The 15,694-nt window shown below is 47.3% G+C and overlaps 1 protein-coding gene across 1 annotated transcript; it reads right to left on the bottom strand.

The window, feature by feature from the left end:
- Positions 1–605: 605 nt before the first annotated feature.
- Positions 606–12,668, bottom strand: mylipa (myosin regulatory light chain interacting protein a). Its single transcript, XM_019890321.1, has 7 exons — positions 12,387–12,668; positions 11,011–11,201; positions 2,640–2,825; positions 2,234–2,431; positions 1,916–2,080; positions 1,352–1,781; positions 606–850 (listed from the first exon to the last, which is right to left on the bottom strand). The coding sequence occupies exons 1-7, from the start codon at positions 12,471–12,473 to the stop codon at positions 644–646; spliced, it is 1,464 nt and encodes a 487-aa protein (XP_019745880.1). The 5' UTR covers positions 12,474–12,668; the 3' UTR covers positions 606–643.
- Between the last annotated feature and the right edge of the window lie 3,026 nt (positions 12,669–15,694).

The following is a 15,694-nucleotide window of genomic DNA, read 5'->3' as shown; positions in this document are numbered from 1 at the left end:
GAGGCTTTCAAAGCAGGGGCCGGATGCCATTTTGATTTTTTTGAGGCAGGCATTACAGGATCCGTTTTGCCATTTTTGGAGGTGATGCAAATTTGTCTGACGACTGAGTTTTTAATCAGAGCGTGTGTTTGTGTGGAACACGGTGGCCAAGTTTGATCTTGAAACACCCCCCACGCTAAATTGTACAAAATGAGAGATGCTCATGGAAATGATGTACTTCAAATCGTCTGCTAGAAAGCGGAGTGTTTGCAATCTGTGTACTGAGTGCATGTGGATCCGAGAGCTAATTTAGTCTCCTCATTGGCTTGCAAACATGAACCAAAAATCGAAAAGAAACACTTGTTCAATAAAAGCTGAGTGAATTTAAAATGTTGGGAAAGCTTTAAAAAGTAAAACGATTGAAATCAAGATAAAAGGCGAGAGAGGGGTGACGTACGGATCAGCTCAACTGATCATTGAAGTTCGTGGTGGAGAGGACGAAAATCATTTGGCAGCACAAACACACACACACACACACACACACACACACACACACACACACACACACACACACACACACACACACACACACCGGGAGGTTTTTCGGGGACCAGACACCGAAAAAAAAAAAAAAAAAAAAAAAAAAAAATGTCTGAGGCATCCCTCACGTATGCGTGAAGATTTTGCTGTAGTCGTCGCCGTCGCAGTCGTGAGGGGAGGCCAGATCGCGGCAGATGGACGCGGGGATGCCGCCGCCGCCCACCACGCGGTTGGCACGCTGGCCATTCATAGCCAGGTTGAGCAGGCTGGTGCAGGTGGGCAGGTAGACGTGCTGAACGTGCTCCACCTCCGAGCGACACACCGGACACAACTGCCAGGAAATAGGAAAGACACAGTCAGGGGGTTTTCATGCATAGCTCGCTGTTGGCTTTTGAAATATGAAAACACAGATTTCAGTAAGCGACTGTCGTAGACAAGTAGCAAAGTTCCACATAAAAAATTGATATGGAGGTGAATTTTATCACAACACGAAAACAGTTCTAAGTCACCCTTACCTGTCCTAACTGGCTTGAACTATATTAGAAGTGAGACTGTTTCTTTGACGAAGCAGATGTGAAATTTGTGTTCACAAGGCTAGCTGATGACATCACCATTTTTCTGTTCTCCGGTTGGCTGCTCAGAGCAAGCCAGGTTCAACTAGCAAAAATCTGCACACCTTACATTTACTAGTCAGTATGATGCATCTTGACTTTGTCATTTGATAAATACCGATTTCATTTTCGTATTGGCGGTTTCTCTAATGCAAAGGCATAGCAGGGAGTTAAGTTGGGGATGGGCCTGAAAATGTCGGCGGCCGAGACCCGAGTCTCACCTGCAGCTGGTTGGCGCATGTCTGGCAGCACACCAGGTGCCCGCAGGGGCAGAAGGCGGCGTTGATCTGCTCCTCGCAGCACAGCATGCACAACAGCGCCTCCTGCAGTTTGTGCAGCCGCTCCTGCAGCGCCCGACTCTGCTGGCAGCTGCCGCAGTCGGAGCCGTCGTCGTCGTCGTCGGAACCGTCCTGGCGATTGGGCGAGCGCGGGTGTGTCGAGCGTTCGCCCCCAGAGCGGGACATCAAATCCACCATGCCAGCGTTGTAGAGGGCGCGCCGCGCGTGGTCGTAGACTTCCTTGGAGGTGCGGCGGATGTCGAAGACGTACTTCTTGCCCAGGTTGATGTTCTCGTTGAGGAAGAGCGATGCCAGGTGGCCTTTGAAGTCGCGGCTGTACTGCATCATCACTGCATTGGTCACGGTGTCGCACCTTAAAGGACGGGACAAAGGGCACAACTTGAACAGTGACTTTTCAATAACGTTTTGGAGTTACCGGCAAGAAGTTGCTCGATTTGTTTTGCAAATAGCTTTGTTGTCACTGGCGGCGCTGAATGGTCCGCTTACCGGTAGAAGGCGTGGGTTTCTGTGATGGCTCGGTATAGGCCACTGGCGGCGCGGTTGCTGATCAGCTTGAACATGAGCACCACGCTGTCATTGTTGTCCTTGGTGACAGTCAGGTACACAGTCTTGCCTGACTGAGTGGCAATCTGAATGACGGGGTAGCTAACTCTGCGCAGAAGAGGCGGCATTTATCAATGACATGTTCGGGTGAGGGGGCGTCAATTTCTTATCGCACAGCGCGGCCAAAACCCCAAAGCCCGCTTCAGGCCATTGGCTGAAGAGGAACATTTACTTTTGAGGCCCGTGGAAGGAGGGACCCACCGGTTGATGAGGCTAAAGTCCTCCTTACACACAGCGATGCCTTCGGGGCCGACGCCGATGGCCAAGCGCTGGCCGTTGGCGTCACGGGCCCAGTGCCACTCCACGCCATAGTGCTCCAGCGAAGAGACCAGCTGCAGGGCTTGGTACTCCACCGAGGTCTGGCTCAAGCCCTCCAGGGCCTTGTGTCTGGACACGATGCTGTGATGACAGGTCGGCAGTTTTATTCAGCAGACAAAACGAAACAAAGTAACATCTCGATCGATCTCGTACAGTAGTCAATGAACACACTACTCCGTGACCCTCTGGAACCGTCATCAGGTTGCGTAAGAACTTAAAAGAGCAATGCCCCGACTCGTATTGATCTCTGACTGCACTTGTTACATACATGGTGTAACTCCCCCCTTACCTGTTGACAGTAGCGGGACACGGCTCCTCCCCGCAGAGCTCCGAGTACCAATACTGGGCTGTGTTTTGGTTGTAGTCGCCGAACTCGGCCTGGGCCAGCAGAGCGCTCAGTTCCTCGGCCTGCTCCGAGCCCATGCGCAGGTGGCCGTTGTGGAGGTCCTCTTTCACATGTGTGAAGAAAATGTGTCTGGGGGGACAAACGGAGTCCGGTTACCGCTAGAATCTCTGATTCAGTGTACTAGAAGTCCTGACTATGTGACCGGGCCAACTGCAACACAAAGAGGCAGAACAGGCGCCCTCGACAGAGTCACAATGACTCACTTTCTGTTTTCAGTGCCTTGGTAAAGATGCACAATCAGAAGTTCCAGGAAGAAGAGCTTTGAGTCTCACCGCAGGTGCTGGTGACATTATTTGGCCAGCGATTGCTACTTTTCGTCGCACGGTGCTTTGTGGGGGGTGAAATTTATCAGCCGGCTCAGCTCGATTGAAAAACGCGGCGGCATTACGAGGAGAAACTGTTTATGTTCCGCTCGAACAACGTGGCGAGAACACAGAGTTCTGGCCCGGCCAAAGAAAACAGCAACCACTGTGAAAAATACGCGTCGGCTTGGGGAGGTGGGCGGCTGACCATTGTTTTGTCCACAAGATGTAAGGAATTCTTCAACAGCGGGAGACGAGTACACCATGACATCATCACTCAGTCTTTTGAACTGAAGTAACCTCAGCCTACAACGCCTCCTTGTCGTTGACCTCTAGCACAGTAACTTTTAAGAAGATTGGAACTGTAAATCAGGTTGGGCAGGCCTACTAGTGACTCACGTCGGTACACTTTGTAAGCCTCACATCCGCCACGAAGCTACATGATCTCGTTTGGGAATGACTTCAACTCCAGCATGATGCATCGGATCCTTAGACAAAAGGACGGTGAGCCGGAGAAAGTCTCAAAAGAGTCGTTTGATTGGGCTGTGGTATGGACTGGTGGTGCCTGAAGGCAACCCATTTATTAGCTTCGGGGTAGTGTCGCAGGTAAAACAGGCCAGACGGCGACTGTGTGAAAAGTAACATTGAAATGTTGGAAATGAGGTGTGAGAATTTAGCACCGGATAGTAGTTATTTCCCCCTCGTTAATTAAGATGTGACTTGCAGGATGCCGCAGTAGCATTCCACCTTGCTGCATTCTATATAAAAGGCACAGAAGGATAAATGTTGGATGCGACAGCGAGCCAGTATTGTTTTTTAGCTGGACGAGAAGTCTAGACGAGATGTGGAATGGTGGGCGATGAAGCGACCCTACTTTGGGGTTATCATCAGAGACAGGGCGGAAACTGTGGGAAAGCGAAGAACTGAAAATCGAAACGGGGCTTTGACGTTGACTACCAGACACCAGCTTAGTCCAGCAAGTCCTGATTGCAGTATTTTGTGTCTCCGGCCCCGTGCTGAAATGGCGGATATGGCAACCTTTCCAAGACAACAGATACTCAAGTTCGATTTTTAACATGTTAAACTGTTCGACTTAAACATAGCTCAAGTCTCTTGCCGGTCTCTTCCGAGGAGCTGGTCCGCGGGGGGCACAACACCGCGACAGCGGCGCTTCCTTATCCGGGCTTCAGGGGCCATCCGAGACATACTCAGGGGGCCGAATTGACTTCAACTGCAAGAGCCGCTCCCGACAAAGCCAGAGCATAACAAGCTGGCGGTGTAGCCCACCGAGCGTGGGTGTAACAAACAGTGCTTTGATATGCTGTCAAACATCCCGTTCTTAGCCCACCGGCTACCCTCTTGCACGCAGCACAACAAACACTGCTCCATTGTGTGAAGCGCAGCGGGAGTCATGTGACGCAGCGCCGCTGGTTTTGCGGACCTACCTGATGCAAACAATAGACTGGAGAGCGGCAGGGCTCCGACCCGGGGTTACTACAGGGCAAGGCGCAAGCCGGGGTTACTACAGTTGAGGCGGAGCCGGGTTACCATCGGTCGCCGAGCATCAATGCAGCCCAACACCTTTTGAGACGGACATTTTCTCAATCGAGTCAAATGCAGAATTGTATCCGTTTATGGTTGCCTCTTGAGTTCTCGCAACGTCTGTGCAGACCTCTGCCGAGGTCAAACTCCCTGCATTTGGATCCAATTCAAAATTGTTAAACCACAAATAGCTTTCTACCGCAACATTTTACCACCGTTCTGTTGCTCCTGTAATCCTATCAAACTAATATTGACGTGATGATAACAACTGGGCGGCCCAGTGGTTAGCGTGTCGACCTCACCGTGCAGAGGTCATGGGTTCAATCCCGGCTCCGGCCTCCCTGTGTGGAGTTTGCATGTTCTCCCCGTGCCTGCGTGGGTTTTCTCCGGGTACTCCGGTTTCCTCCCATATTCCAAAAACATGCATGGCAGGCTGAGTGAACACTAAATTGTCCCGAGGTGTTGAGTGTGAGTGCGGACGGTTGTTCGTCTACGTGTGCCCTGCGATCGGCTGGCAACCGGTTCAGGGTGTCCCCCGCTTACTGCCCGAAGACAGCTGGGATAGGCTGCAGCACCCCCCCGCAACCCTTGTTAGGATAAAGCGGATCGGAAAATGGACAGCTGGATGGATGATAACAACTGAACATTCTGGGTCATGACAGAAAAACGTAACAAGGCGACGGCAACGACAGCGGTGCGCTACAAACCAACAAATGACGACAATGACCAAACATCCGAGGCGGTGGTCCTCAAAATCGAATGTAACACGAGTCAACCGCGGCGAGCCCAGCGCACAGTTGTCGACTGGTACCCGCCCATGTCAACAGGTGCTGGCGTTTGGCTCAGGATAAACATTTATTTTTAAAAAGAATCGGCAAGGAAGTTGACAGCTCTTTTAGTCTGACTGCCCTGAGGCGGAATGCGAGGGAACGAGCAACTCTCCGGCAGCAGCGGCACAAAAACAAAACCGCTTCTCACGCCGGCAGGGTAAATAAATAAAAATGAGCCGTGCTGTAAATGGAACTCGTTCAAAAGTTTGTCCAGTAAGTTTCCGGGTGATAGAACTGCTGCGGGCCACAGCTGGCGGAAGGCCGAAATTTTGTAGCCACAAACTTTGGTGGGTTTTGGCTCGAGCTCCCGACACCCGTTCGGCCAACATAACATCTGCGCGGTTGGGACGAGTTCTGTTTTTTGGCTAACTGATTTGAGCAGGCCATTTAACTGGTCTGAAAAAATATTTTGTTGTGAGAGTTAAAGGCTTTTGGGTTTCTCTCTAAAACTGCTGTACCAATGTAGGATCTTCCACCTGGAGGGGGATGCCGAGAACAAAACGTCTCTCCTACACAAAGTGAAACCCAACACCGCCGCTTGGACGCTGCAGTCGCTCGCAGCCAATCACCCGCAAGAGTTTCCGTCCCAACAATGCGGTTTGTGCTGCCGTTCCCAAATGCCGGGGGTTACTAGCAGTCAATGAACTGCAGTAAACTCTCCCATCACTCTGCACTTAGAAACTGATGTCGTATGGCTCTTGCCGCTCGGCGCCAAATGGCATTAAAACAAAGGCGACGTTTGGGAGTCAATAGGCGTGGAGATGACAACGTTGGCCGTGCATGAGCTGTAATAGATGGCATGAGCAAAACATCCTTGGAATTTAACATCGCAACAAATAGTCTGACGCCAGCTTTGAATCGACGATCATTTGGACCAATTCCTTTGCGGAACACAAGCTATGTCAATTTACACCAAATGGACAACTTCCTGTTCAGTTTAGGACACGGGTCCTCGATTTCTTGATTAGACAGTCACCTAATTTTGTGTTGATGCACACTTACATGTGATCGTTTTATTTTGTACGGGACGTCCATGCTACCTTCTATATTTTGTGGCTGAAATCAGGTTTTTTTTTCCCTTTCCTTCTCACCCCACATTTTTTTTCAAGCAAAGAATGTTTCAACTAGATACTCTAGATCCCAAACCTTTTTTGCTCCATGGATCGATTTCATGTCAGACAATACTTTCAGGGACCATCCTTACAACAAACTAATATGATGTAATTTGCATGAAAACCGTGGTATTTTCCAAACATAATAATAAACACGAATCATGACACGAGGAACGTCCTATCTGGCCGCAATACTCTCTGGTCGCTATGGTAACATTTAAACCTGCCTTCAAATTAAGATACGCCGCAAATACAAAGTGCATGAAAAATACGACTCACCATCGCCGCATATTATGCAGAGTGGGCTTGGTGCGTGGGAATCTCCCGTTGAGATAAATCCGTATTTTAAGTAGGAAATCCTAATACAGTCTATTAAATGTAGGGTTCTTTTTCTTGAAATTCGTAGTCTCCTCTTCTGTCTCTTAGCCCGGGGTCTTTTCCCCTTTCCAAAGACGTTTTGTTTTTTTACTCATTTTGCTAGCTTCTAGGTTTCATTTTAGCGGTAACCTATCATGTGATCGAGAAGCGCGCCTTTGCCTGAGTCAAGAGTGGCATACTGTAGACGGATGTATCAGAGAATCTGGTAATTTTTCAAAATAAAGCATTTTTCAGATTCCAAAATGAATAAAACGGATCTAAGTTATTTATTCTTTCTGTGCGACCCGCTACCGAATGACCCACGGATCGGTGCCAGTCCGTGACCCGGGGGTTGCGGACCGCTGCTCTAGATACTGTTAAAAAAAAAAAAAAAAAAAAACAAAAAACTGGCTCACGACTGCAAAGATTCCTCCGTAGTTAAACTTTAGCTTGAGGCCAGACAACAAAAAACACAAACATAAAAGGTTAAAAGATTAAATACCTCTGATAAAAAATAAAAAAAAAACTAAGTTGTGTGCCAATAGCCCATGCCCTGCTGTTTCACCCAACGCTATCTCAATCAAATAGCAGGGGGTGTGGGGGACACACACACACACACACACACACACACACACACACACACACACACACACACACACACACACACACACAGCCTCCAGCGGGTGAAGTTTAACGACGCAAAGCGGTTTGTTGGACCACATCGCAGAAAGGCAGATTAATGCAAATAAGATGCTTAACTACAACAACAACCTCATTTTGGAGCGCCTCACCACCGGAAGGTCTCCGTGTCCTTACTTCATGAAGCTTATAGCCTATTTCACGCATTTAAGGAGCTAAAAAAAAAAAAACAGAAGAAGAAGAGGGCTGCTGCATCGTGGATGCTAACATTAGCATTGGCGCTTGCTGGATTTTTAGCCCACGAAGCCAAAAGTGGACAGCTTATACGCTGCATGAAAGGGTTAAAGTAGCATTATGATTGTTATTATTTTTTTGTGTGTGTCCAAATGAAGTCGTGCGACTGTCAATTTTCAAAGTGATTCATTGCGTCAACTCCTTGATTCAAAATAACAGCCGACAGTCCGGCCAAACTCTGCTTTCTAAACAGCCGCCACTTGATAAGCTCGCGGAAATGAAGCCAGTTGTAGGTGTGATACATTCTAACCATTTGTCGGGGGCGGAGGGGGTTTATCCATGGCCCAAGTGCCATTTGCACGCCATAGGTTACGCACAACCTAAACGTCAGGCTTGAGCCGCCCCGTCAGCTGGACGGCAGGCGAGCGGCAACTTACATAAGCAATTTTGAGCGCGCTCAGTGCAGCGCACGTTACATAACGCAAACGCCCTATAAGAAGAAGGGGGGGGGGGCGTATAGATGGAAAACAAGCCTGGAACTTGGCGCCCCTTTTTTATGTTAGGGGGGGGCTTTGTCTCAAACTGCTGATCATGCTCAGTCGCCGCACAAACATGTTGCACGCGTGCTACACACTTGACACAATAGCGCATGAACACACATGCACAGCCTCGTTTCTGATGTATGTGTGTGTGTGTTGATCTTCCAAAAGCGTGCTACACACTTGACACAATAGCGCATGAACACACACGCACAGCCGATGTATGTGTGTGTTGATCTTCCAAAAGCACCAGTTGAACATTACCTATGTGCGCAACACCTTCTCTACGTGCCTTTTGCGTAACAGATTGGTGTGTGTGTGTGTGTGTGTGTGCGCATGTGACACAATGAGGCGTGCCTGCAGAGCGATGTGTGTGTGTGTGTGTGTGCGCACGCGCATGTGACACAATGAGGCGTGCCTGCAGAGCAACGACAACCAGCTCACATTAAGTAGGTCAAGGGTGACAGCGGCCCTGCAAACGAGACTTCCTGCGCAAAGTCAACACGTTCGAAAGGAATCAGAAGTGGAGAATCCACAAATAATTGGGAATGGGTTCCCCAAAGCCAAAGTTCATAAATGCCCAAACAGAAACTCATGGGGCTCACTCTGTGGTGTTATTCTATTCAAGAAATTCTAATGCAAATGTTGCAAGTTGTTTAAATGTAATTCCGGATTGTTTCCACCTATTTTTGGGATAGTCCGGTTTCTGTTCTTTTTCCCAAATTGTATACAACATACAGGACACAGTACAATGGAGGACTGGGAAACACCGTCACTCAAGACCCTCAAACTAGTGAGCCTTGACAAGCAGAATTCCTGACTCAGTGCTTTGTGTCTCCCACTTGTGTCTGCTCGCGGCTATAAATAGAAACGGGCCTTGGACATAGCACGTTCTGCTGCACATATTGTTTTGGCGAATCATCACTGTTACATTTAGAGAAGCTATAACGATCAAATGTCTTTACATTCCAGGTATTGCACCGAGGCTCCAGTACGTTTGCGACCTTTGTGAGCATAAGCGGATTAGAAGATGGATGGATGGATGGATATTGCACCGGTTAGACAGTCCTATTAGACATTAGCAAGACTTGCGGCTCTTATTTCTGTCCACTTGGGGTTGCCATCCTCACATTCTGCACTGGTGAATCTGATTTTGACTCCATGTTAAATGAGCTAACATCGATATTGAATCGGAGATGCGCTATGCCGGTTTGGCTTCGCAAATGACTTATTGCACTTTATTTTTATTTTTTTTAGTTTGAACTGATGGCAAGTGAAATGCCCACTCGACCTTAAACTGAGTTTGAGTACACTTTGTGTGGGTGCTCAATTCTAGGAAATGAACGGCCTCGTCGTGCTGTTTCGGGACAAAAACTTCCAATGCAAAGAATAAATAAATAGAAAAAAATAATCATTGTAAAACGAACAGTGTAAGAAGCGGGACATCCAACAAACAAAGGCTTCGCCAGACTGTGCTCTTGTTTCACACGTTGGCTGTCAGAACAAGTGCTGACTCGCCCCCTTCATGCAACCCTGCGCCAGCCCTCAGGCCCATATTTGGAAACCTTTGAGGCAGACAGTAAAACGCAAAGAGGATGACCCGCCAACTTTATCAAGATTATTTTTTTTCTTCTTCTGCAATTGATGTGTTCAAACGTGTTTCATTTAAAAATTGAAATAATAATAAAAAACACCACTTTTTAAAAAATGGGTTAATTAAAAACAGACCCTTTCTGATATCAGCCTATGGTTCATTTTCTGTTAAATGGTTAGCAAAAAAAAAAAAGAAAAAAAAAGAAAAAAAAATGGATGTCAACTAAAGGCAAATAAGCAGCGAAATAAATGAAATAAAATAACTGGGTTAAAAAATAAATATGGTATTTTAAAAAGGTACACCATTTTAATGTGTCAGTGTCAATAAAATAAATAGATTTAATTTAAAACGGTACAGCTTTAAAGGTATTCAAAATCTGATTTTAATAGAAATGTTTTTAAAAATTCAAATAAAACGGAGTAAAAATAAGTTAAGATTTAAGAAACCATTTGACTAAAAATATAATATATATATATATATATATATATATATATATAAAAATGAGGAATAAAAAGGTAAGCATGCTGAATTATTTATTTGGCAAATAAACACATGCATGTTATTTTTTTCTAGTTCCGGATTAAGCAGGCTTCAAATTTTTGGATCATTGTAATTGCCCAAGCAACTAAATGTGCATCTATTCGTAGCAACCTCAATTCCCCTGACAAAATGTGAGGCCAGAACATACCGGCCTCTGCTGCGGCGTTTTTCCAAGCGGCCAACGCAAAAATGTCAAAGTGGCGTTTTTGCCCGGCGCAACGTTGTGTCACTCATTCCCAGCCTGAGTGGGGGGGAGGGGGCGGCAGTGACAGAGGTCCCGGAAAGTGGGGGGCAGGGGCGCCAGGCAAAGAGCTGCTGGCTCACAACTCCTGCTACACCACAACGACCTGCAGTAACCCCGGAAGAGCTTGGGAATGGGGTTACTCGAAGACGTTTTGTAGTGATGAGCTAACTACGCTTGCATTGCGCTTTCAATGATGGAAGCCACCAAGAAACCTCCGCCGAAACTTCCAATCCTGAGCTTGACCCAAAAACCCAAATGTAATCGACCCTCCCGATCAATCGACGAGCCCCGTGGGCAAATCATTTGAAACAGTGTCAATACCTGGTTTGTTCCTGCAGAATGAGATGAGGCTCGACGAAGAATTTGACCCGCAGCCTCAGTCGGCACGGCGCCACGTTGTCCACTTGCTGGCAGATGCGATTGCGCAGGTTCATCCACAGGTTCTCCCCTTTGCTGCCAGTCAACTGCAGCCCGAAGTAGTCCACTTCAATGATGCCCAACTTCCCGCAAACCTGGCCCGAAGTAGTCCACTTCAATGATGCCCAACTTCCTGCAAACCTGGAGAAGAGAGAGAGACAAAAAAAAAGACCAAGAGAGAGAGAGAGAGAGAGAGAGAGAGAGAAAAAAAGACCAGTCATAACATTTTTTTAACAATACCGTACAATTATTAATTGATTACATTGTTGTACAAATTAAGGAAAATGTCTTGAATAATTATGGAGTACTCAGGCCAACATGCTGACAAAAACGTGTTCGTAGAAATTGTTCTTGATGAACAACAACAGCATCATGAGAACGTTCCACTTAAAAAAAAAATAATTATGACCGAGTTTATCAAGTATTATTAAAATGATTACAAAACGGGAAACGAACAGTTGTAAAGATGCATCTTAATTCTTGTAACATTTTCCAGAAAAAAAAAGTTAAGTTGCACAAGAAAGAGAAAATGCCGCAACATAAGGGGGGGGGGAGAAAAAAAAGTTATACAAAGAGTCATAATGTGACGGGGGAAATATTAAAAATATTTATTGCTAGTTGACTCCTGTCATGCCATCGCTCTTTCCCACCGAGGAGTCAATCACAACAATAGAGCTATGACGGACATGTTCAACTCCGGCCCTCAAAGGACAGAGTTTGGACACCCCTGAGTTGTTGTTTTGACTTTTTGCGAGAGGATGTTCCTCCGACTTTACAGCCCGCAGGCCACGCCCCCTCAGCAGCAGCGGCAGTAGTAGATGCAACCGAGGGACTCCAGATTATATAACATGATCAAACTCCGTCAAGGCCCGCGTACTAACTACAGAGCCGTACGGGAATTCGACGAAAAGTGGACTTTTAAAAAGTGCGGTCCAAAAACTTTCGCTTTGTTTGGATTCCGTCGCAGAGGCGGACAGCGAAGGCGCTCGGCGATGAGAATGAACTCGAGTAACCTTTGCAGAACAAGCCGTTCATGTGGATGCGCCTTCACTTTTGTTGCGGTTTGCCGCATCCGCAATTTAATATCCTTGCGACTTCTTGTGTGAAGTTTCTCGCTAATCTGTCCGATTCAGGTGTGGAACATTGAACAGCACACCGGAATGAAGTTTGTCATGACCACTGGAGCCAAATCGCACGTTCCGCGCGTTACTCTTCCGATTTACTTTAAAAGGTATCGGATGGCGTCTTTCTTTTGTCCCGGCGCCGACGCTGAAGCTCACCTTGTTCAAGCAGTCTTCTCCCTTGGCCTTGGCGTCAACTTCCACTTCCATCACCACCGAGTCCGGACGCGTAACGTGGCAAAGCATGTTGGTTTTGGTTGCGACTCTTTGGTACACGCGTCACTCGAACAAACGAACAACTCAAACAGTGGTCCAGCCTTCTTGAGTCCTCGACATGACATAGAGTCCTTCTCGTCACTTGCGTGCGCCTTTCCCTCCTCTCTCCTCGCTCCTCGTCGGTGCGTTCCGTGCTTCCTTGTGGCCCAGCTGCGTTCGCCGGCTGCGGACTATATTGCTGGAGCGCAGAGTACAAGCCCCGCCCCGCTTGCCGACTGGCTAATAGCGAACATGCTGTCAAAGTCTACCGGCTTTTCGGCCAATCAGAAGTGTCGTTGCATCGGGCGGAGCGGCGAGGCCTTCGCGGCGCCCTCGTGTGGCGGCTTCGCGTCCGTCAACAAACCTGCTCCTGATCAAGCAGACACTTCGGACAACTCGAGCAGAAACAGGAGGTTTAATGGCTTGTGCGCGGCTTGACGATGTTTGTTTCAATTATATATGGGAACACAGTCCAGAAATAGTGACGGGAACGCATAAGAGGATGCTTCTTCAACGCCATGACCTCATGCGTGGTGTTGAAGTCCAGGGAAATGACAACAAAAACACATTTTTGATGTCATGTAGGACATTCTCTGGAGAAAAGCAGCAACCGCAATCAATTACAAGTTCAACTTGAGTTGAGTGAGCAGTTTTTCCTTTTGACAAGTATCCCTCAAACTGCTGTACAAACAAACAAAAACAAAAAAACAGAACAAAGTGTGACACACATTGCTTTAATTTTCATGGCGAGTCGAGTCGACAACAGAGATGAGAAAAGGCTGCTTTAATTCTTGCTGAGGTGACAACGTGTGGGCGGGAAGACCCTGCTTATGAGTTGTTGCAGAGGCAACAAATGCAAGGAGACAATGCTTTAAATTCTCATGCTGAGCAGACAACAAATGCACAAAAAGTGCAGCTTTAATTGTCATGCTGAGGACTGGAGGCAAAACGCTGATTTAATTCATACGCCGGGGAGACTTTTGTCTCTGCTTACATTTGCGGTTTGGGGGGTGGGGGGGGGGGACACAGCTTTAATTCTTATGCTGAGAAGACAACAGCTATTAAAAAACCACTACTTTAATTCTTATGCCATGGAGACAATGTACTGTATGTGAGAAAACACCACTAAAATTCTTATTCTGAAGAGGAATCCAGTGCATGATGACACTGCTTTAATACTTATGCAGAGGAGAAAATATACAAAAGACTTGAATTTTTATGAATAGGAGACTAAATTCTTATGGTAAGGAAACCAAATAAACATTGCTTTAATTCGTAAGCCAAGGAGAAAAGAGGTCAGGTCAGTTTGCTATTTCCTACAAATTCCATGTTTATCCGCAATATTATTGTCAGAAATGTCAACTACCAGGTCAACGGACCACATTGACCTAAGGAGTTGACATGAAGCTATCCATTAAGCTAGCAGCAGCAGCCAAGTTGTTGTTAATCAGCGATGGCTTCTGAATGCGTTAAGACGATCCGGAGCAGACCACGACGCCACCGGCGGCGAGCGTAAGAAAGTGAGCAATCAAGGGACACCACGGCGATATGCAGCTGCCATGTCTAGAAAGGGCAGCACAAGGAGGATGGTGAAAAATCTCACGCACAGCATCCCCGTGTATACTGAGCTGAATGTCGCTTTGTCCCAAATCGCCCTCAAAACGCAAGCTTCGGCGAAATCACCGCCTTGCTACTGTGTTATATAACCAGATTAGCTTTGGAGAGAGCCCGCGTGAAAACTGGCACAGACTACACAGATGGACCAAACTAAAACATAATATGCTCGCTTGTAAAAACTGCAGTGTTGGGTAGGGGGTGAGTGGGCTGAATGAAAGCAGGCAAATTTTGGCAACTCCCTCTTATTTGTTCATGCACATAACATTATCAAAAACAGGTTTCCTACTGGGGAGAGTTCTGCTATTTTAATCTTGTAATTTCATGGTGTAAATGCTTTGAAAGTGCTGGAAATGACAAGAGATATCCAACAAATGCTCAAGAATATTTGTCTGTTTCACCTTTTGCTTGTATGAAAACGTATCGTGTTACTTGAGAGCAGAATGTTACATGTAGCACCTGTTTTGAAATGAACCAGAGCACACTTGGCGTGCAACGATTTCTACATGTAGGTATGGGTATGGATCTGTATTTGTGTATATCCATCCATCCATCCATTTTCTGATCCGCTTATCCTCACAAGGGTCGCGGGGCGTGCTGGAGCCTATCCCAGCTGGCATCGGACAGCAGGCGAGGGACACCCTGAACCGGTCGCCGGCCAATCGCAGGGCACACAGGGACGAACAACCATCCACACTCACGCTCACACCTAGGGACAATTTAGAGTGTTCAATCAGACTGCCATGCATGTTTTTGGAATGTGGGAGGAAACCGGAGTACCCGGAGAAAACCCACACAGGCTCGGGAAGAACATGCAAACTCCACACAGAAAGGCACGAGCCGGAATCGAACCCTGCACCTCTGCACTGTGACGCTGACGCGCTAACCAATCCACCACTGGCCGCCCATGTGTGTGTATATGCATATGCATGTGTGTGGGTGTGTTTGCGCACCCACACACACCCACACACCCACAAATATATACACATTCATACATATGAGCGACACTGGTTCACTTTCCATGCCAAGTAGAGAGACAAAGCACTGCTTATGCTCAGGTAGACAAAACAGCACTTCCTTTCTTATGCCAAGCACACAACGGAATAGAATAGTAGTTACAGTTAATAGCACGAATGACCAGAAATCACATCTACAAGGAGATGCTGCTTTGATCCTGATGCCGCCACAGAGTCAACGAAGACACTGTAAACATCCGTAACCTGGAAATGACTCGACGCATTAGAACCGTCATGCATCCAGGCTGCTTCTCTTGCACATGTAGGTCGATTAAATTTCTCAGACTAGTTTTCATTCTGGCTGCTGCTCGGCGGCCATGTTTGACATCATGCCATGTGACATCATCACTTCTCTCGCAGGCAAGTCACTGCGCTCCCCTCTAGCGTAGCATGAACACATGCGTGTGCTTTGGAGTGTGCGCGTTTGTGTTTGTGTGTGGCTGCGTGACATCACGCCGTCATTGCTGCCCACTCACTGGAAGCACAGATTATGTCAGAAAGTGCCACGCGAGCAGAGCGGTCGCCGCGGCCGCCGCCGCCGCCGCTGCCGCTGCTTCTTGTTTTGCGTTCGCGACGTAAAAA

Source organism: Hippocampus comes, unplaced genomic scaffold (assembly GCF_001891065.2).
Source record: "Hippocampus comes isolate QL1 unplaced genomic scaffold, H_comes_QL1_v1.1 scaffold71, whole genome shotgun sequence".
Classification (NCBI taxonomy): Eukaryota; Metazoa; Chordata; class Actinopteri; order Syngnathiformes; family Syngnathidae; genus Hippocampus; species Hippocampus comes.
This window is presented reverse-complemented; position numbering and strand designations above follow the sequence as displayed.

Coding starts and splice junctions, on each gene's coding strand:
- mylipa (XM_019890321.1), bottom strand. CDS start 12,473: ATGCTTTGCCACGTTACGCGTCCGGACTCGGTGGTGATGGAAGTGGAA. Junction 11,202..12,386: donor GAGAAGACTGCTTGAACAAG/GTGAGCTTCAGC, acceptor ACTTCGGGCCAG/GTTTGCGGGAAGTTGGGCAT. Junction 1,782..1,915: donor GAAACCCACGCCTTCTACCG/GTAAGCGGACCA, acceptor CCGTCCTTTAAG/GTGCGACACCGTGACCAATG.